This window comes from Citrus clementina, unplaced genomic scaffold (assembly GCF_000493195.1).
Source record: "Citrus clementina cultivar Clemenules unplaced genomic scaffold, Citrus_clementina_v1.0 scaffold_3, whole genome shotgun sequence".
In the NCBI taxonomy this organism is placed as follows: domain Eukaryota; kingdom Viridiplantae; phylum Streptophyta; class Magnoliopsida; order Sapindales; family Rutaceae; genus Citrus; species Citrus x clementina.
The window spans coordinates 2968790-2991593 of NW_006262339.1; the positions used below are offsets into that span (position 1 = coordinate 2968790).

At 33.9% G+C, this 22804-nt stretch overlaps 3 protein-coding genes and 1 long non-coding RNA gene across 5 annotated transcripts; all 4 read right to left on the reverse strand.

Moving 5' to 3' along the window:
- Nucleotides 1–1189: 1189 nt before the first annotated feature.
- On the reverse strand, nucleotides 1190–2774 carry LOC18046095 (transcription factor bHLH162). The gene is made up of 3 exons (XM_006439732.2): nucleotides 2534–2774; nucleotides 1624–1968; nucleotides 1190–1509 (listed from the first exon to the last, which is right to left on the reverse strand). The coding sequence occupies exons 1-3, from the start codon at nucleotides 2663–2665 to the stop codon at nucleotides 1441–1443; spliced, it is 546 nt and encodes a 181-aa protein (XP_006439795.1). The 5' UTR covers nucleotides 2666–2774; the 3' UTR covers nucleotides 1190–1440.
- A 3207-nt stretch (nucleotides 2775–5981) lies between these two features.
- Nucleotides 5982–7972, reverse strand: LOC18046096. The gene is made up of 5 exons (XM_006439733.2): nucleotides 7685–7972; nucleotides 7281–7526; nucleotides 6932–7013; nucleotides 6518–6732; nucleotides 5982–6436 (listed from the first exon to the last, which is right to left on the reverse strand). The coding sequence occupies exons 1-5, from the start codon at nucleotides 7909–7911 to the stop codon at nucleotides 6316–6318; spliced, it is 891 nt and encodes a 296-aa protein (XP_006439796.1). The 5' UTR covers nucleotides 7912–7972; the 3' UTR covers nucleotides 5982–6315.
- A 2054-nt stretch (nucleotides 7973–10026) lies between these two features.
- LOC112100186 lies at nucleotides 10027–12305 on the reverse strand. 2 transcript variants are annotated; one of them, XR_002906510.1, is made up of 3 exons: nucleotides 11781–12305; nucleotides 11104–11228; nucleotides 10027–10275 (listed from the first exon to the last, which is right to left on the reverse strand). It is a non-coding gene; the product is annotated as an uncharacterized LOC112100186 (long non-coding RNA). The 2 variants fall into 2 exon arrangements; XR_002906509.1 differs by having other exon boundaries at nucleotides 11915–12285.
- A 5642-nt stretch (nucleotides 12306–17947) lies between these two features.
- Nucleotides 17948–20087, reverse strand: LOC18046097 (polygalacturonase 1 beta-like protein 3). The gene is made up of 2 exons (XM_024188902.1): nucleotides 19903–20087; nucleotides 17948–19812 (listed from the first exon to the last, which is right to left on the reverse strand). The coding sequence occupies exons 1-2, from the start codon at nucleotides 20062–20064 to the stop codon at nucleotides 17998–18000; spliced, it is 1977 nt and encodes a 658-aa protein (XP_024044670.1). The 5' UTR covers nucleotides 20065–20087; the 3' UTR covers nucleotides 17948–17997.
- Nucleotides 20088–22804: the final 2717 nt, after the last annotated feature.

The window sequence follows — 22804 nt, forward strand, 5'->3', positions numbered from 1 at the left end:
AGATTCCACGATGCAATTCCGAGAAATTATAATTCGACTAGATAATTCTTTTCTGCTGAAGAGATTAAGTGAAGATGATTAAGCACAAGTGAGAGTGACTCCGATTCCACCGATAATCTGATCGAAGGACACGTAGATTTTAAGAATTATCCTAACTTTGAGATAAACTTAGGACGGTTTAAGAAATTTGTTATTGTTCTTTTCTTTTCTTTTTTTTTTATTGGAGGATGTTTTATTTAGGCTCCGTAATTTTTATAAATAGAGTTTTTTTCATAAAAAAATTTAATTGTTTGGTTGTCAATAAAAAAATTTATTAAAAATTTATGAAATTATTTTAATAGGTAAATTTTTTAAAATTATATTATGAAAAAATAAAATAAGATTGTCAAATAAGTAGAGAATATTTTAAATATTTTAACATTTAAAAAAAACTTTTCGATCTCTACTTCTAAAAACGCAAAATTTGAATTTTTACTAGTAAAGAAGAAAATGGCTTATTTAAACTTCAAAAACTCTATTAGAAAAACAACCAAATAACAACAAAAATATGGCAAGAGTTTAATAAATTAAATAAACACTTATAACTATTAAATAAGTCATGTCTTAAACTATTTTTTAGATCAACGAGAGCGACACCATATATGTTTTGAGAATTGAGAAAAGAGATGGAATCTCGACATTAATGATGACTGTTTAAATTATATGTAAATGTGTGTCTATTCCTAAAATGTGAAACCTACCCATACATTGGAATAAACTTTAAAAATCTGAGATCAGTCATTGTTATTCCTCAGGAAGTTATTATTTCGTGTGGATGGGGAGGTTAAATGTCAGCAAAATGGGTCCAATATAATGAAATTGCAGGCAGGTAAGTGTCCTTTTTGTTTTGAGTATAGTTTGATTTTAGCATATAGGTTCAATATATATGTGTGTATACACTCATACACATATATATATATATATATATATATAGAGAGAGAGAGAGAGAAATGTTACAATTTAAAATTTTAATGTGCGGAAAAGTCCGAGAAAACGTATAAACCGTACGATTTAAGAAATTTAAAACTTAAAGTACTTAAACCGCACGATTTATTCATTTTCCCAAATTTTCCCACATATTAAAATTCCAAATTAAAATATTTGGCATAAACTAAAATACACATAATTATTAATTTATGGAGGAAGAAGCTACATACATTTCCACAGTGGCATTCCCGAAAATTTATTCGCACATTTGTTTCACAAGTTGACTAAACTCTACAACAAACGAATACTCAATACATATCCTAGACCGATCGAGGATTTATTAAAAGAAAACTACTCCTTAATTAATTAAACCCAACTGGCATAGTAATTAACCACTAATCCTTCATCTTCTAACGGCAAAGCCAAAGTGTTGATAATTTGATTGGACTTCAATACTTAATCAGCTTAGTGATCTCAGAAAACCAAGTCATGCAATCTCTGGCAAACCCTTGAAGTCTCAACGCCAAGTCTTGAGATTTTAACCTACAAATTGTACCAAATGGAAATCACTATAATTAGTTAACTTGAACATATTAATTACATATGATTAGCTTCTGATAATTAAACTAGAGCAAATGGCATACACTGCTTAATTACCTGGGCATGAACTGAGTGAAAAACTTTATCACCAACAGTAGAAAAGCTAGCACTGACGACTTCAGCACCTTCTTCTTCAAGAATACTAATAACTTCATACAACATGAAGCTCCTTTGCAACCCACTTATCAAAATCACTTCAATACTAGAACCCAAGTCTCTTAATTCAACCACGGGCAAGTTTGAACAAAAATCATTCGTTTCATCCATAATGTTATTAATATTGTTTGGTTTTATTGACTTCATTGCTCGTTCCTTCATTCCCTTCAGCTTATCTACTCTTTCTCTCAGCTGCTTTATGTAGCAGGAAGCTAAATCCAGCTGATCTTGCTGCGATATCATATCCTGCAACACAATTAACAATGTTAATCTGGTGTTATTGAAATCTGCAATAATATTTACTGGGCAGCAACCAAAAACAAACAAACAATTAATGAACATATTAATGAAAGGGCCCAATGTAGGAAAGGTCATTTTCTTAAATCTCATCCAGAATCCAAAGTAACAGTACAAAATTATCTTCAAGGAGATTTCATATCGTATCATCATTTGTAATCTACGAAAATGTAGTACTTCACTAGCACAGACAACAGCTGGTCACATCAACTGAGAGGACGACACACTCGCACCGCAGTTCCCCCCCCCCCCCCCCCCGGGGAGTCCCCTCTAATATTTTAATAGGGAGAAAGGGACTATAAAAATATTCCATAAAAAAAAACAAAAACCTAAGCAATTTTTAGTTTTTTTTTTTTTTTAACCTAGAAAGGGTTATATATATGAAATGAATAATGAATATATCCGAGTAATTTATAAGATTAAATGAGGAAAAGGAAATTGTTAAAAAGGGGAAGGATTGATGATCAGTTACGTTACCCAGCAAGGTCTAGGGGAATTAAATGGATAGAAGTACCTTGGAGGCTTTGAAGTGGTGAGAAGGAATGAGAGAAGAAAGCTTGAAGCATAAAGATTTCATGTGATCTCTGCGATTCTTTTCGATGGTTTTTCGGTCAGGTTTTGATGATTGATCGCTTCTTTTCTTCATTCTCCTCCACTCTCTGTGCACTTCTTCTCGCCAGAAAGAGAGACTACAGAGAGAGTTGGATGAATCCAAAGAGTTTTTGTAGCGTTTGCATTCAAACTCCTAAGCTGATTATATAGGCAATAGAGAAGGGAAATGTCATACGAAACCTCTCACTGGCCTGCATTAATTGTTCAATACGAATGACCAACCGTGGGACCATAAACCTGAGGATTAAGGCTGTAAAGGTACTTTTTATTAATCGACCCCTGCTTGTCTGCTGAAATCAGCTTATAATCCTGAGGTTTTACAAATATATTACTTTAGTCCTCTCCGGTAAATGCTTTCACTTTTGAACTTGTAAAAATTCAACAGACTACTTTTCAAAAAGAAAAAAAAAAGTTAACAGGCAAAAGGCATTTTAAACGAAACAAATTGTTGTCTCCTACATTTCATTTCATTAATTTGAGGTGAAAGATAACTATTTAAGAAAAATGAGTGGAATAATAGAATAATTAATATGTTTTTGACGGTCAAAGGTAATTAGAGAAGACTTAAATGAAATATTTTTGGATCCTTTTGGTTTGTCAAATTTTTTAAAACAAAAAGACAAGGAGCAAAATGAAAAAAACTCAATGAAACAATAATAAATCAAAATCTCGATTGAATGGGCTGCTTGAGCCACATGAGATGCTTTTGGACCTCTTGCTGTAGATAATTAGACAGTTAGCTTAGAATGGTATTGTTTTTTCATGTCATCGCTTATTATATGGGTTTTGGTTATGGTAAGTATGTCATGTATCTTGACCTCTTCTTCGGGGAAGCGGCTATCTACCTGATTCTTGACCTTGACTTTTCCTCCGCGTTCACCGACCACTTTTTTGTACCTGAGCTTCTGTTCCCCCCCCTCTCTTTTAATTAAAAAAATCACTAGCATCACTTACTTTAACATCAACATAGTCTAGCAGTCCCAAAAAAAAAAAAAAAAAAAACCTTCAACACAGTCTATACGTTAGAATTAATTGGTATGTTATTCTCATGCAAGTACGAAAATTTCGACTTAAAAAACACGATATTGTGGGGGGGTTGGGGGTTGGGTGTTGTTGGGGGGGGGGGGGGTGTGGGGAAGGGGGGACACTGAGGGACACTAATTTACCATGTGGGCAAGTAAAATTTTATGATAAAATTGACCATTGTACGAATTTGCAGCACGTTACAATTTTCTCTTCATCGTTACAAGTCATGATGAGGGTCCGACTTGGAATTGGAAGATGTAATGTAAGTAAATATTTTCCAAGAATACGGACACTTTTCCAAGCCATTTTTTTCTTAATCAGGCAAATTAATCGTTAAAATCAACGCGTCTCCGCGCTTTAAAACGGGGAGCATGCCAGGGATTTTGAAGGCTAGCCAACAATGTGGAAATTGACGGAACTGATCCAGCCGAAGTTTCAAGGCTTTCATTATGACTGTACGGACTTGGATTTGCGTGACTAGCAACAGCCAACAGCTCATAGCCTCATTTGTATGCTCATATTCATTGGAAGAATTTACTGCGTTTTAACAGTTGTTAACAACAGAAGGCTGAGAAATAGAAATTTAAGGCTGAATTCTTGACATTGAAATACGTCATAATGCTGAATGCTCAGACGAACAACATTCCGCATTAAATCAAGGGTTTGTTTGTAATTGTCGTAGGCAAGCATACAATAGATAAAAGTGTTTGGTAACACCTGGGTACTTATCCTTAGGGTTGGGCAAAATCGGGTTAGGGTTGGGTTCGGATCAACCCGATCGGGTTTCGGGTTGGTCAAGTTGAATAAAATTTCATCCGAATTCAACCCAAATTTATAACCCGATTCGATCCGATCCGAATATATTTGGATCGAATCGGGTTATAAATTCGGGTTGAATTTGGATCGGTTCGGGTTCGAAACGGGTCGAATTAGAAAAAGACTTATTAACATTTCACTTCCAGTCTTCCACACGTCACTTTCACAAATATCATCACCATCAAGTTCCAAAGCTCAAACTCAAAGCTTCCAAAACTCGATTCTACAACCAAAATTTGAGTTGCTGCTTGCTGGGTTAATGGAGCTTGAATCGGATCAGATGATGGTGGAGGAATGGAGGCTTGGAGGTGGCGCAGCAAATCTGGTACTTTGTAGTAGTAGATCGGTCGATCGGAATCAGATCAAGATCCTCGCAGAGGCTCGGTGGTTGCTGCGTGGTGGTCGGCTGCAGCTTGCTTCGTTAAGGTGACGGGTTGTGTGGCTGTCGGTGGTGGGTTTCAAGTTGCAGGCGACGGGCTGTGTGGCTATCGGTGGTGGGTTCCAAGTTGCAAGCGGGAGGGCGTCGCTTGTGGGTGGATGACGCACCGGTCGGCAGTGGGCTGCTCACTGCTGCTTGAGTGCTTGTGCAGTTGTGCCATATGCAGTGGTTAGACCTTTGTTTGTAAGGGTTTGTGTGTGTGGATCGTGAGTGTTAAGAGGTGTGTGTGTGACAGTGAGTGTTTAGGAATTAGGATAAGGTTTGGCGGTTATGATTTTGATTTTGTATTTGTTTTTTTTTTTTTTTGTAATTTTGTGTCAACCTAATCGGGTTTTCAGATCGGATCGGGTTTCAACCGATCCGAACACGACCTGATCGAGTTGACACAATTGCACCCGATCGGGTTCTATTCACAACATGATCCGATCCGAATCCGAAAATTTTTCGGGTTGGATCGGATCGAGTTGGGTATTTTGCCCACCCCTACTTATACTTAAACAGTCCAAGGGACTGCACAACACTTCAATATTAAAACAGCCTAAAATTTTATAGTGGAGCTATTGGCACCCCTACATTATTCTTACAAAACCCTACTTTAAATAAAATTACAATTAAGAACAATTAAAAATTAAACACATATAAATTTTTTTCCAACAAATTACTGAATTCATTATCAATCATTTTTAAAAAAATCTATATGTTACTTCCTATTTAACTAAAATAAATTGTATAAATTTAGAATAATCTATTGTTCTCTTTTGATTTCTTATTGATTAAATATTTTTATGCTTAAAATTGCTCTGAAATTATAATTTGAAATATGTGTTATTTCAGTCAATGATTAACACTAAAAAAATTATCACCCATATAAATTTTTAATTTGTGTGTAGAGTAATATAAAATTGAAAATAATTAAAAAATAGCACAATAATACTTTTGAGTTTTAAGAATAAAACAAATCAAATAAAAATTGAGAACTTAAAAAAGTGTATCTCAAAAAAAGAATATTTTCAAAAACAAAATGAATATAACTAAAAATGGGATTTTATGAGGAGATCATAGGGTGCCAATAGTCCAACTCAAAATTTTACTGCCCAATTGGGCTATATAACTAGCGGGTACACGGAACTGGCATGCTACGTCTAACAACTAATAATAAGATAACAGAAATCTCACTTTGTGGTCATTGTCCATTTTTGTCATTCTGTAGCTTAGGTACCGATAAATTGGGCAACTACCCAGTTTTGGTTGTATCAAGAGTATGATGATTTGGATACATCCAATCATACAAAAAGGAAGTAATTGCCTGATCATGGTATAATTTGATACTGAGGAAGCAAAGAATTAATCAGCTATGTTTCTTAATTTCTAGGGCAAGTACTAGATTTAGTGAAGATATCATGTCAGTTACAGTTTGGTGGGTTTAAGCATTTATATACAGCAGATGCAGGCTGTTTGTAAGTGGGTATGCTACTGGTATCAACAAACCTGACCTCCCCTGGTGCGAACGAAAGTTCTCTGTGCCTGAAACAAAATAAAAGGCACAAACCGTCAAACTTGGTCACTTCTTGAATTGAGAGCGGCAGGTAATGGCTGCAGGGTTACCTTCGAAGGTCAAGACCAATTAATCCAGCTTGAAGGATTGATAAATTATCAGAATCTGGCGAGACAATTATGACTGTGTCTTCAGAGTACTGAGTCTCAAGAATTGACATTAGTTGTGTAACACGAACAAATACATCTGCGACACTCTCATTTGGGGTTCCATCATCTGTAGGAGGAGGTTTGATTGTTGGAGAAATGCCATCTGATACATATACCTTAACCATCCCAAAAAAGGCAATTGGACAACCATGAGGATCTTGAGACATATGAACACTCTAAAATGAGGCTATCAAGCTAGAGTTAAATTTTGTATAAAATTATACATTTTTCCATGAATTACCTAATAATTTAAATAAAAATTACAAAGAATAAAGACATTTTAGTTGCAGATAGATGGATAGATACATATCTTACGTCTGAAACAGATTCCAATTTCTTGCCTTCATAAGATCCCAATCCACGAGCATCCAGGAAGCTATACTCAGGAACTATATAACTGCAATGAATAAGAAACTCTTTGGACCAATTGAAAAAACAAATATTGTACCGGCATTATCGTTCCACATTTTCCTAGGATTCTGGTATATTTATTATTTACAGTCCATATACATGGTATAACAAATTAAGTATGCCGGAAGAAGAAGGCCGGTTTTATTTCCTAAACATGAATGATTGAACAAAGCAATTTATCTGTATTAAGCATGATCCCCAAATTTGTCTCAGCGTGACCTAGCAAAAGAAGGAAAATGCAGAATTTGCTTACCTTCGGCTAATCCCATTAACAGAGGCAATAACCTCAGCAGCCTGGTAAGCTCTCTGAGTAATTGAAGGCCAAATCCAGCATCCCCTATCACAGGCCGCCATTGCTTTCAACTTAAATGCAGCCGTTACTGTCTGCTTCTTCCCGGTCTCCGATAACCCGCTATCAACAGATGTTTTTGCAACTGGGTTCGTGTTGACTATCCCGAAGCTCTCATATTCAGACTCTCCGGCCCTCACCAGATAGTATCTTATCAAATACCAACCAAAATGTAACATCACAGAATCACAATTGAACCCAATTGAAGTTAGGTATACAAGAATTGCATGAATTTAAGAACAGTAATGTTTGAACTCAGAACACTGACTAATTCTATAAGAAAGCAGAAAGCTGGATTATTAAATTACCTGTTGCTGAGTCGAAGTGGGGGCATCTGAAACAGGCCTCGGGCGCCGGCAACTTGTACAGAAAATGGGTTGAGCTGAGAAGTGAGGGAGATAGAGAGTGTGAGTGCAGGGAGGAGGTGACGCCGGCTGATTGGTTTGTGGGAATGGTTGGGGTTTTCATAGGTAGATGATGGTAATTTGGGAGTTATGGAAGCACTTGCAGTGCAGAATTTAGTTATTGTATACATTTTGGCGGGTCATGTCCTAACAAACAATCACAGGATTTTTCCAACGACCACAGGATCTATATAAACTTTATCCTCTTTCTTCTTCATGCCGTGGGGCTGGGGTCACTTTAAAATTAAATATTATTTTTCTACTCTCTTCACACAAAAAAATTAAAAAAAAAAAACAAAATTAAAAAGAAAAAGCAACAGCGAAAACAGTTGAATAAATTAACTACTGATTCATCATGTGTAAACTGAACTTGCAAGATTGTCATTAATTTTGGAAGTTGACTTATAGCTGTGAAATGTGATACTTGCCAATTATTTGAGAAAATCTTTCTTGGGGCGATTCCGTGGAATATGCTTTTCGGAGTGACAAAGTTCAAGACTATAGTTACTAACAAGTTTCCCTAATTAGTGTGGCAATTGAGTAACAAACTGTGAGTCCAGAGGCATCATATTGTGTGGGTCTAATTGGGGGACACAATACGGTCAATACAGAAATTGAATGTGATTGGAGAACATTTAACATTGAAGGGTTCGTCTAAGTTATATATATTATAACTTACAATTAGGTAAAATAACTTCAAAAATAATTGATAGAATAATGGAGTTAGTTAGGTAGTCTAATGGATGAATTTTGACAGGTTGTCAGTAGTTACGTAACTTAAAAAGAGACCCTAACCATAAATACAGTCACTTAGTGAAGTAATATGAACCATTAACTACAATCACAGTATGTAAGAATAAGGAAATCATGGTCTAATTGTCACGTTCATATTCTAGCATGCATTATGCAATTAAAAAGGTGCGTAGGACACTCTGTAAGATAATACTTCAGCATTTATCATGTAGTAGGGGTAGCGGAAGTGGACTGATGCTTAGGTATCGTTTTAGGATTGGACCAAGCCAATATAATTAGTTTATATTCTAATAGAGCGTGATTAGATCTCGTTCTAATCTAAATGACTCAATGAGATTCGATAACACTTTTCAGTATGATAAGTAAGATAATACTTTAATCCAAACGACTCTAAAACAAATATTTTAATATATGATCCCAAAGGAAATTATAAATGAGGGGTTTTTATTAAACAAAAACTTCTTACAAAACAATTACATGACCTTTCTATTTATAATAGGATAAAATTCACTTCTCAAGTTATCTTAAAAGGGAAACTAAATCACGATTAAATTGGAAATAAAAGAAACATATACTAAATAAGATGCTAATTGAAATAGAAAATAACAAAAAGACTGAAATAATAAAAGCCTAAAACTCCTATATCATTCACCTTCTCTTTAATAAAAACTTATACTCGAGATTATATGGAAGATGAACTTGTAGTGGAAAAGCAATGCATCTTATAGTTTGAACTTGTAGCGTTTTTCATTAATCTTTCTCGAAATTTTGACAAATCCAAATTTCATCATTTTCATTCACTTATACATTCTTCAAGGTGACGAAGACTTATAAAAATGAACAATGATCAGATAACTCTTACATTTTCTTAATTTTTGCTCAATGCACTCTCCAAAAAATTTCACATTTTTGCCAAATCTTCTTTAAGCACAACCTTATTCTCTTCAATTTGTATAGGTAGAACCATATCGATCATCTCGGCTTTTTTAATATTTGTCTTGTCTCGAAATATCATGCACATTCTCACATAAATTATTAGACTAAAACCTCAAATAAAAAATGTGTTGTACCTTTTTTTCTACCACTACAAAAAAAAGTATGTATAGTAGCATCTGAAAAATGCTACCAAAAGCAAATGGTAGCATTTTAGGCAATGCTAAGTTAGCCCATGTAACTAAAAGTCTTGGCATTTGATAGTATTCATTCAATGCTACAAACTGTTATACATAACATTTATAAAAAGCTATGTAATCATTGATTATTACATTGTAGAAATGCAATCATTCTCTTATGTATAGCATCCGGAAAGTGCTACCATATTATATTTACAGCACAAAAAAATGCTATTGTTGGCAAATTTATTACATATATGTAACATTCTATGGCTATTAGAAAACGCTACTGAATAATTTATAAGTGGCTACCATAGCATATTTGTAAGGTTATTGAAGATAGAAAAATTGATACTTGTAATGTAGTTTTTATTCTCAATATTTTTAAAGGCTACTAATTATACATACAATTCATTGTTCATCTAATTCAATTATGTAATAATATGTGAACATCCAATTACTTAAAAAATTAGACACAATGATAAGTATATTTGTGTCATACTTGTATATTTTCTAATGATAAAAAATTAGGGAAAACAAATCTAGTACTATATCTTCAAGTTGCCTTCAACACTTAGCTAAAAATTCTTGATTTCATGGCCTGCACCAAATATTCTTTATCTTCACAGCCTGCATATGAATTCAGAACAAAAATATAATTGTGTTTTGCTCTTAGAAAAAATATTAATCACCATTAAATATATCCTAAGGAAGTGGTTAAGTAAGTAATTCAAATCTAACAAATAAATACAATTAAAAGTTTTCTTTTGGAGAAAAACTTCTAAATCACTTGAATAATTATGCCATAGCTACATAGTCTAACAAATCAACTAGAAAATCATATGAAAAAAAAAACATAAGATGGTCTAACAAACTAGAATATTAAAAACACAAGAGATAGGTATACAACTCAGACTATTAATTTAGAGCTTCATAGTAATTGATTGCCTATTTTTTCCTTGTTTTCTCCAATTTAATTCTGCCTTAGTACATGATGACTCTAAAAATTCCATTTACTTAAACATCATTCATTTTAATCTCATGAGACATCAACCTACAACTCACAAACTAGGTAGGTCTATCCAAATATTCACTTCAATAATTGATAGGAAATTATTTATTGCTTCAAAGCGCAAAAGTAGGAACTTTTGTGACCTACAAGCATCTAACCAAAGAGCAAGCAACTTTTCTTAATTTTGTTCAACCAAACATTACTGGAGAGACATACTGAAATAGCACATAATACCCAAAGTTATTGCATAACCAAGCTTGATCAGCAAGTTTAGCTTATAGGAAAAAAATTGCTGGAAAAAAAATCAATTAAAGTGGCATGAGAAATTAAGTACTGCAACTTCATCCAACAAGACAACCAAATGAATGTTAAATTAAGTACTGCAACTTTTTCCAACATAAATTGATATAATGGAAAAAAAAGATAAGAATTATATTGATAGTTACCTTATAACAAGAACTAGTTACAACAGAACCTTAACCATGTCCAGTAACTTCAACTTTCTTCAAACAACTGCTCTTCATATCGTAATCCAATTCTGTGTTTGATTGCCTTCAAAGTTGAGCTTTAACTAAAATTCGAAGTGTGTTAATAAAATATTTGAGAAAATACCAGGGAAAATGCACAAATCCAAACAACATATAACACAATTTCATAATAATATACCAAAAGCAAAAATTTGGGACTAGAACTAAATTTTATAAGCGAAAACAGAGAAGGTATGAGGAAAAGGCTTTTATTTGAGAAAGAATTATAAAACCACAAGGAATTAGAAGTTCAAAGACAAAAAAGTTATGGATGATTTGCAGAAATTAAGAGAAAATTAGGATTTCTTATAAGTTTCATATTAATTATGGAAGGAATTGAAAGGAAAATTGGGAAAAAAAATTAGCTTAAGTATTTTCAATTACCTCTCTAAAATTAGATGGTTCCACGTGCTAAATGATAACAATCGTAAATTGCACAAAAAAAGAACAAGAGCAAAGCGGCAGCCAGCAAAGTTGAAATTGATACTTCATAAATTTCCCAAATTGAACATAGCATTAAGTATCAAAATAATTGTTAATATCTTCAAACACTTTCTCTCTCTAGGGACGAAATATTGTTAATCTAATGGACTTACTATTCTCATTCAAAAAATTTGCAGCCTCTTCGTCACTTTTTTCAAACTCACACCATTTTCTCTAAGCAACTTCCCATCATCCTGAGTATCAATAACAAAAATTAACAAACGTAAAAGCAAAACCTAGAAATTACCTCCGTTGCATTCAAGCCATATTTGGGGAAATCCAGACCCATCAATTTATTCTATCAAACACAAGCCATCTGGGTTGCAATTGCTCAGCAAGTTAAGGGGGATGAACGGGTAAAATGATTTCTAAAGAAATTATAAGGGATAAGGATATTAGGTTTCAAAAATCTAATAGAGAGGATACTCAAATGAGAGAAGAAGACTGAGAGTTTTGGGTGACTTTAAGTTTCCAACGCAAATTAGGGATTGTAGACAAAAGATGATTATAATTATTTTTTAAGGTCATTTTATTTTTTTCATTCCGCGATCGACAATTTTTCCCCCGTCTTTCTTTTCCCTCCCTTTTGATAGCTTTTTTTTTCTCGTCTTTCTTTCCCTCTCTTTTGGTAGCTTTTTTATATTGTCACTAAATTAAAATTGTTTTTGTAGCATTTCTAAAATGCTATGATATTAAATAATATATACATAGCACTTATAGATATGCTACTATAAAAATATTACTAAATATAACATTAATTTGTAGCATTTTTAAAGTGCTATAATATTACAAATAAAACGTAGCTCTAACAATATGCTACAAACTGAATGTAAAATATAATAAAAAAATAAAGTAGCACTAATGAATAGTCAATTGTAGCATTTTTTAATAAAGTGTTACTGTAGAATGACATTTGGTAACATTAAAAGAAAAATTGCTACTGTGAAATGCTACTATAAATGGTATTTGTTGTAGTGTACAACATTAGGCACATTTTCAACCGATGGTGAAGCTCAAATTTCTTCCATCTTTCCATCTTCCACTTCAACTACTTTGCTCATCTAGTTTCTAGGATGAATCTTAACTAGTTCAAATTTATTATTCACAAATTTAAATTGTGTCTAAATTTGAATGGCTAAAAAGATAGTCTATTGCAAAGTATAGATAATGTACAAAGGTATTTAAATTTAAACAGAAACACATAATCTCTTTAAAATTTTGTATTTGTATGCTTCTCAAGTTCATAATAATATTCATGCCCAAAAAATTATCCAAGCTCAGGAGCATAATCAGACACAAATCTCATACCGTCTTATACAAATAATAATAATAATAATCAAGAAGAATGAATTTGGATCTCAAGATTCACTTCATGTGATTCCATAATCAAATTTTACTTTTTTCTTATTGAAGTTAAGACGTAATTGTTCCTACCAAACTGAAACACTTATTCCCAATCTATGAATAACATAAGAAACTTGCTTTTCTTCAAGAATCCATTTATCTATAAACCATTACTCAATTATGTCTAATCAATAAAGAAATTTCTCATGCCAGTGCGCATGAAGGAATGTCACATCATAAATAGAACGATAACAACGATGCTTTAACATTGTTTTCAATTTTTCTTACAATTGCGAAAGTGTAAATATCCTTACCTCTAGAGGTGGTAAAAATACCCGCCCGGTCCGGACCCGGACCGTACCCGGGTGTTGCGAGCCGGATATTACTCGGTCCGGGTATGAAGCCGGGTCGGTCTTGAGCATCACTTGATAAACCCGGAACCCAGATTTTATTAAAAAAAATTATAAAATATATATTATTTTAAATATTTTATATTTATTTAACTTATTTATTATACATATATAAAGTTTTAAACACTTAAAGTTTATATTTTCATATCAAATTTTATTGAAATAAATTTAAAACTTATAAAATTATCAAAAAATAAAAAATATATACACATAAAATATTAAAAAATATAAAATTCGGGTACCCGAATTAAAACTCGGCCCGAACCCAGACCCGGACCGATTGCATCCGGGCACGGTCCGGTCATGGCAATACCCGGACCCGGCCCGGGGTTTTGCCATCTCTACTTACCTCATGGGTTTGGTATGGACGAAAGTAATGGTGAGGGTCAAATCCGATAGATATGATGGTGAAAAGTGAATAGTAGTAACAGTGACAACCAAATCATAGTGATTTAGTGAAAAGTTTGTTTCAATTGGTGGTTGCTTAATGCTTATGGTGTTTTGGTATGGTGGTTTTGGAGGCTAATCAAATCTGATGGTGGCTTGGATTTGATGTGAGGTTAGAGGGGAGTTTGATGGTGGTGTATTTAGATTGCTTCATACAATGGTTTCAGGTGGCTATTGGCAGATGGTGACGATAGGTGGAGGATGACAAGTATGTGGTGACGTTTATTGACTGTGAAAGCAAATGGTGAAGTGTAATGCTGGCACGATGGCAGTTTGTGGTGGTTATTCAATTGATAGGTTTTCTGATTTGAGAATCCCCCCCCCCCCCCACCCAATGGAATCAATGGTCGATGGGATGGATTATAAAGGTCGCCAGGAAAATTATTGCAATTGTCACAGATCTTCTCTAATATTAATTGACAATGTGGAGTAGCAAAAGTGGATTGATAGAGTATATAAATACTGGATATCATTTTAGGATTAGACAAAACCGACGCGATTAGATTATACTTTAATCGAAGCCTGATTTGATTTCATTTGAAACCAAACTACTTATTGATGTTTTATAATGCTTTAGAGTAAGATTAGATGATGCTTTAATCTAATCAATTCTACAAGAGAGATTTTGGTAAATAATCTCAAAAAAATTATAAAATATTTCTCTAAAATAATGATAAGACATCCCTATTTATAATAAGATAAAACTTACCTCGTAAGTTAACTTAAAAAGAAAATTAAAGCATGATTAAACTAGAGATAAAAGACTAAACACATATCTAATAAGATGCCAATTGCAGGTCTAGGGGCTGTAATTCGAGATGAAGATGGGAATGTGATTGCAACTGCAGTCAAAGTTTCCAAGTTCTATGGTGATGTGTGTTTTGCAGAAGCGGAAGCAGTCGAATGGGGGCTGCAGGTTGCAAGGAATGCTTGTATAAAGTCTCTGATTGTGGAATCAGATGCTCAAGAGATTGTTAAGTTAGTTAACAACAATCGGGGCTGCAGATCCGAGATTTTGTGGACCATTTCAGAAGTGCAGAAAATGTTAAAGAGCTTTAGCTCAATTTGTGTCCAATATGCTAATAGATCTTGTAATGCGATAGCCCACTCTTTAGCTAAGCTAGCTCTAGAGATACTCGAAACTTTTGTTTGGATGGGTTCATACCCTCCCCACTTGTTGTACTTATTTTCTTCTTTAAGTTGAAATGAAGGTACTTCTCATTCAAAAAAAAAAGAAATAGAAAATAATAAAAAAAAAGATTTTAAGGGGTATTTAAAGGGTACCAATAGTTTTTAATTCAAACACAAAACTCACAGGAGAAAAATTATGCCTAAGTCTTATTAGAAAAAAAAAAGTTAATTTGACTTTTGAGTAAGGGTTTAATTATAAATTATCCTTTATATAATTTTAATAAAATTTAAAAGTCATGAAATACTTAAACTAAATTTTAAGAGATATTTGGAGGGGTGCCAATTATCCAACTTTTTCTGGTTATCTTTCTTATTGGCCAATCAAAAATTTTTCTCTCACTCAAAAGTGTAGAATTTTCAAACTATTTGCTTTTTTGGGCTTAACTAATTATGTAAGAGTAAATACAAAGTGTTACAATAATAATGAGAAGAGTGCCCACCCTACTTTGTCCACACTCTAGTAATATCGAGTACCAAAGCCTCATTTGGTATTGAAATATGGTAGCTGCACTTAGAAAATAAAGTACTAACATGTTTACTAAATATTAATTGTTGGACTTAGAAGTTAAGTTGATTTAGTCAACAATTTTTATGATGCAAATCTTATAATGTCTTTATTATTTTTATCAAAATTATCATTTAAAAATCATATTTATTAGCTACTATTATTTTTTTTTTCACAATACCTCAACATTAAATAAGGTCCAAAGAGAGCGTCATCCAAGAATGAAATGAAAAAAAAAAGAATTAAAAAAAAAAAAAGGTATTCTACCCTTTTGTAAATGGACGGCTGTAATCTGCTGCTGAATGCTGATGCTTTGATTTAACGGGGGACCCATTACCCGGTGGGGTCCAGCAACTTTGCCTGTGTTTGCAATTCATGTCTGCACTCTCTGATAGCAGTATTGCAGAATCATCAAGAACAAGAAGGCCGAAGGCCGAAGGCAGCAGGCAGCAGGCAACAGCAAGCAGCCCACTCACCATGCAGATGCATTTCTTGGAATTCACTCAAAGGCAAAGCTGCTCAAATTTCATGCTTTTTGTTCTCACTTTTGACCGCACAATGAGTTACAAAACATGCGCACTTTATTTCTTTTCCTTTATTCTGTAGCAGAAGCAACTAAAATCAAATTCCTAATACACTGGTGGATTCTGTTTCTGTAGGCCATCCAATCTTTGAGCTATATAGGCCATGAGTATTTTAAACAGCACAAAACAGACCATACCCATCATGAATTAGATTTTGTTTTTATTCCTTCTACTCCGCGGCATATCAAAATTTAAATATCAAAAATAAAAAATATATATTTTGATGTGAATAAAAAAATTAATAATAAGATTTTTTTTGTATTTTATATGTTATTATAAGAAAATATTTATAAAATAATAAAAAATTACAAGAAAATATCTTATTATTAATTTTTAATTCAAAACATATATTTCTTATTTTTAAAACTTAAAATTTTAATTTCCCTGCATATGATTTATTTAATTTATAATAAATATAAATAAAAATATATTTAAAAATAAGAGTAATACTGTAATGGTGCGTTTACTTCATGGAATGAGAATGAGCTAAGAATAAGAGTGGGATAGAATGGGAGTGCGATTCCAATGTTTACTTAGTAACAAATAAATGAGAATGAGAATGTGCTGGAATGTCATTGATGTGTTTACTTAGCAAAATAAATAAGAACGAGAAATGAGAATGAGAATCAATTTACCAAAATACTCATAATATTAAATAATGTAATTTCATTAATTAGATACATGTATAAATATTATTATAAAAATGTTTTTAATTAAAAATAAAAATAAAATTAATAATAACTAAAATAATTTAATATTATAATATTAATAAAAATAATAATGACAATAATTAATAATAACTAAAATAATAAAGTTAATAAAATTTATTAATAATAATAATAATGACATTTAAAATAATAAAATTAATCGTAATTTGGGCGAGCGTAATTTGAAAAATATGAAAAAATTAGAGGGATACAAAAGTCAGTTCAGAGAATGAAAATCTCCATTTCCAATCCCCCATAGGAATGAGATTCTCATTCTTTATTCTCAATTTGTGTGGGACTCATACATTTTATTTTCATTCTCAAATTATATTTTGCTAAGTAAATATAGGTTTCATTTTCATTCACTAAATCCTCAAGTAAACACACTATAATATTGTGTTGTAAGGAGATTATTGGCTATTATCAAAGCAGCAAGAGAGAAAGTAGTATATATGATTTCAATAGAAAAAATTTGATAATCCCCTTTTCAGTTAATCCGAATTAATGTAGACACTACCCGACAAAGCGAAAGTATAGACAAAATTAAGAAGACATATTCTAGGAAAAAAACTTTTTAAAATAATATTGAAATATAAACAAATATATATAACTTGGTTTTGAATTTTGATCCCTTTTATATCTAACACCAATAACATATTTTTATCAAAAGCATACCAGAATTATTTAATTTACATAATTAAATAATACTGATCAAATCAAAAGTATTAAAATTGGTACTTAAAAACTTATATCTTAATAAAAAGATAAAAATCATACAATTTTTTTAAAATATAAATCGTTTGATCCCTTAAATAATGGAATTTAAGTAAAATTTGATGAGCGCTATGATATATAATTAGTTTTATTTTACTTATCAAAAGTTTTGAAATGATATATTATATGATCAATAATTTTGAAATGATATTATTAAATCTTCAAAAACTACATAAACAAACAAACCATCTAAAATCCGAAACTAAGATTTCAAATTCTTGTTTCTCAATGACAATAATTAACATGCTTAACGAAACCATGCAATTATTTTTTCTAAAAAAAAAAAGAAAAAAGAAAAAAAGAAAAAGTGAAGCGTGCAATTAAACAGAACCAAAACAAATAATTAAATGCTTAATAATAATCTCCTCTCAATCCGCAGAGGTCCAAGTCATGTCATTCTCGAAGATCCAGTGGCAGACTTCAATTTGTCCGGGCCCTGATCCAAGTGCCACGAATGCTCCATGTCCTGGGCTCCACGATGACGTGTCAATATGACAGATGGCAACCCCATGATTGATCTTGGCATTGCTCACCACATCAAGAACATCAGCCTCGTAAACCCTCACTTTTGGCACAGAGTGACAATAGTATAAAAGATAAGGATACAAACTCTGATGACACGACACTGATTTAGTCACTTTTCCACCGTTGATTCCGCTGACTGAACTGATCGTCACTCTTCGCTTTGACCCATTCGCATTTTGTGTCGTCCTTGCCACCACATTACGACCCAACACTGAGGTTGCAAAGTCGATCATGTCCTCGACCGAACCCACGCAACGCTTGGTCTCTCCCGGGCTCGGTGCCCTCTCGCACTCGGCCAGCGCGTTTAATATCACGCGCTCCATGCTCGAGTTGTCTCGTACACGAAAAATTTCCTTCAGCTGGGTTAACTGTGAGGTTGCAAACGGTAATTTAGACGAAATTGACCGGGGCAAGAATGACCTTCTGGGCATCTTATCCCTAATGTCGGGCATAACCATAACGTTCCCTTGCTTTAACATGGACTCCCTGAAGAATTTACCCGGTTCCACCCACCTATTTACAGAATTAGCATCACTACTTAAGTTTGTGTAACCAGCAAATGTGACAGGGACACCCTTGGTATATTCTTTGAACGAACGACCCATATCATAACTCTTAAACCCAATGGAGGTCCGACCCACAGATCCTTTCCCATATTCTTTGAACGTGTCATTTCCTAAATTAAATGTTTTGCCATAATTAGCAAAGTTAACTTTACCCGAATTTGCGTTCTTGGCATAAGATTGAAACGAATCATCACCTACATTGGCTCCATTTCTGTAACTTGTAAACCCAGCCACAGCCGAGTTAGCACCGATGCCGTAGCTTTTGAAGTTGTTATGTGGGTTGTTGCCAGACACCCCATAAGCTTTGAACGAGTCGTTTGCAGCATTCCCGGACTCCGCATAGCCCGTAAAACTGGAGCCAACAGTATTGGCACTATCAGCATAGCTAGTGAAATCAGTGGGGCCGGCATTGCCATTCTTGCCATAGCTCATAAACCCTTCAGCGCCCGAATTTGTGTCACTGCCGTAGCTTGTGAAACTGAGTTTGTGATTGTTACCGTCGGAGACGTAGCTGGCGAAGCGGAGATTCGGCACGTTGACTCGTTCAGCGTAGTTGGTGAAGCCACCCGAGCCTGCATTAGCATTGGCTGCGTAGCTGGTGAAGTTTTCATTAGCAACATTGCCATCTTTGGCATAGCTGGTGAAGTCTTCTGTGTGGCCGGTAGATTCTCTGCTGTATTTCTTGAAGGAGTCATTGGGGGTGTTGAGGGCTTGTGAGTAGTTCTTGAAGGAGTCGATCCCGCCGAGTTTCGAGTCGCCGTAGTTTGCGAAGTTTTTGTTAGAATAAACAGCAAAGCTGGCGTCTCGGATTGATGAGGAGGACTGGTCGTCGAACTCTAATGTGCATATCAAGTTGGCCAAGGAACAGAAGGCGGGGAGGTGTGAAGACAGGGTGTTTTGGGCGGCGAGTATGGTGAGTTTTGCCAGGTGAATGGCGTTTAGCGGGGACGCTTTGGAGAGAATAAATTCGGGCTTTGGGAGATTGTTGGAGATGTGGTTGTTCCAGTATCGAATTAATGAAGCTTTCGCCGTATATGGGTTCCCTCCAGTACTAGTACTTGAAACGCGATTAGTAACTCTTTCACAAGAAACCTGCAATATCAAACAATTAATGTATGTGTACATAAAATGGCATGCATATTGTAATTTAAGTGATCTGGAAAAACAAGATGAGATGCTTACATTGAAAGGTGAGGTCGATAAGAACAAGAAGATGAAGAAGAAAATAATAGTCATGGTGACTTCTTGAGTGTCTATCAGAGAAACGGAGAGAGAGAGGGGATTCGGTACGCGGCCTCTTTGAGGACTAAATAAGCAGCGGGGCCGACCTAGCTTTTTGAACATTTTCTTGTCCTTTTAGCGAAAGCTACGCCTTAGTGTTCATTTCACCAAATACTACTAAAGATAAAGATTGTAAGAGGTTGAGAGACAAATTTTTTTTTCTTTTTTCAAATACAAATTTAAAAGCTCAATTAATACAAAGATAGTAAATTAAAAAAATATAATTACAATAATCGAGAATTTATTTTATTTATAGAAATTAATTCAACCGATCAATAAATTGATTTTTGAATTGATCGCCAAACATTAAGCTGTTAATAAAAATGAGGTGATTTTCAGCTAACGGGTAGTTTTTCATATACATAAATAAAAAATCCTGAAATTTAAGAGGATGTGGAATTTAAGTCAATATCAGATCTCACATCTTAGCTTTAGCCTTTAGCACGGTAAAAGCAGTTACAATTCAAAGATCTCCTAATGAAAGAGAAGAGATTAAAAAAAGGGAGAAAATTTTAGAAACCACACATTTTGAGTAAGAAGACTCTCAATATCGGTGGGTGCCGTTTGACAGTGTCAAGGAAAATGGTGGCTGAATCTAGGGTTATGAAAAACCAGTTAATTACTTGACCTAGTGGGAGGATAAGCAGGGAACCTCTGCCATAACATGGTTTTCTCAAATCAAATGTGGGAAGTGGTGGAGTTTGGACTTATTTGAATCGGGAACACGACTATCGAAACACTGAGCAAGTAGTTAGAGTAAGCAAGCAGGTAAGCGAGCAAGATGATTTATAAATTGAACAATGTCTGTTGGATTTGAGGGAAAAGCCAAAATCATGTAGAAAATTCATAGTTTTGATGGTTTCTAGAATTTTTAATTTATAATAATTTTTTTTATAATACTACCAACACAGAGATGCTTCTCTTTTGACTTGAAAGACATATCCACAAGCAGTAGCATTTGAGAACTAGTGCAGTGTGGAACTCAGTAACCCCTATCTATCCCCATTATCTAGGAGGTCCACCCCACGTGTAGGTCACCGAAGTTTGCATTATTAAACATTAATGTTGGACATGGACGATAACAGCACGATTATAAAAATAAATATTATTGTTGTAATCTAGCAATTATCGTTATGCTTGTTTAGAATTATGGTAATTATAAATAAAAAATTATTCTATAGATATTTGCTGATGTAGTTTAGAAGTTAAATTATTTTTTAACTCATTTATAAGATGAAAAATATATAATTTTTTTAAATTTTTAATTTTGTACTTATTATCAAATTTTATCTATAGATATAATTCTTTGTTTTACAATAATTCTGACTTTTAATCCACCATACCTCAAACCCAACGATTAAGTCGTGCAATCAAATTGATGGTTGGTTGCTGTCTTTAACAGCGATGCCATAAATGAAAGTGGGGCAAAACAGCCGTAAAAATTAAATTGAAGTTTGAATAATGCCCACACCATTGTTCTTTTTTAAGGAGATATACCATGCCACTGCTATTTTTTCTATAATAATTAATAAGCGAATGTCTACAACCCAGTAGGATGTAGATGTAGAATTTGTTTGCGGTGTATATAATTGGAGTGAACGACAAAGACCCATAACTTTATGCCTATCAGGGACACATGGCTTAATAAACTTCAGTAGGCCCAATATAAGCTGGCCATCGAAACTTCATAAGAATTTAGGAAGGGAATTGGACTATTGGCACCCTCAAAAGTTTCTTCAAGCCCCCTTTATGCACGTACGATTTTAACCTTCAAAATCACGTTGAAGAGGCACAGACGCCCACATGTAAAAAAAACACTCGTAATTTTGTTTTTGTTAAAGTTCCTCTACACACTGATAACTTTTGACGTACACGCTTATATTCTAAACCTTGAATGAAATAAGGCTTCTTAAGTTTTTTTTTTTTTTTTTTAAATGAAATCATTTTTTAGCACCCCATAACTTTCGGCCGTGGTATGGCATAGAGCACATGGTGCTTTGACCAGTGGAAGCATGAAACTGGACAAGTTTTGCGGAGAGAGGAGATGGTTAGTGGGGCTTGAGTTGAGGGAAGTGGAAGGTCATTTTTGAGGGGTGTAACTAATGTAAATAGCGTCATTATTCTTCTTCGCTCAAGTGACGACTGAGTGACTAAAGCTGATTTCTGCCCAATTTATGAGCTATCAGTTCTTACCACAAATGAACTGCTAGGATATTACATAATTAATTTTGCAGCAGCTTTCTGAGCATTGCACATGAAGCTGTTTCATGTTCTTCGTCTTATGTTTTTTTCTTTTGCCATAGACCTTGTTTTCATCTTCACATGTGGTGTTAGATGGATCAACCACAACCAGACTGCAAAACCCACGACATGTCTATTTTTTAAATTTTTTTTTTGTTAACCACGGGATATTTTAGGGAGGGCCCTAATTGTGGGAAGCATCTTTAAACATGTACCACAACTCAGATTAGAAGTGTCCGCTCAAATCGGGAGGCACAAGTTCTCCCAATAAAAGCAACTTCCCTGCGATTTGAAATAAAAAGCAAACTCAGTCAAATCACTTAAGAAGACCCCATTACTAATGGAGCCGATACTTTGTTAGTACCCACAGCATGTCTATGTGTGCGCGTGTATACTCTCTCTCTCTCTCTTTCTATATATATATATGGCTGCTTACGCCTAACTAGGCTTCAAGTTCAACCATCTTTTTCAATTGGCCAGAATGAAATTGAAAGCAACAGCAAATTGACCCGTCAGCGATTGTGTATAAACCCATTAACATCAAATCAACTCAAATTGGCTC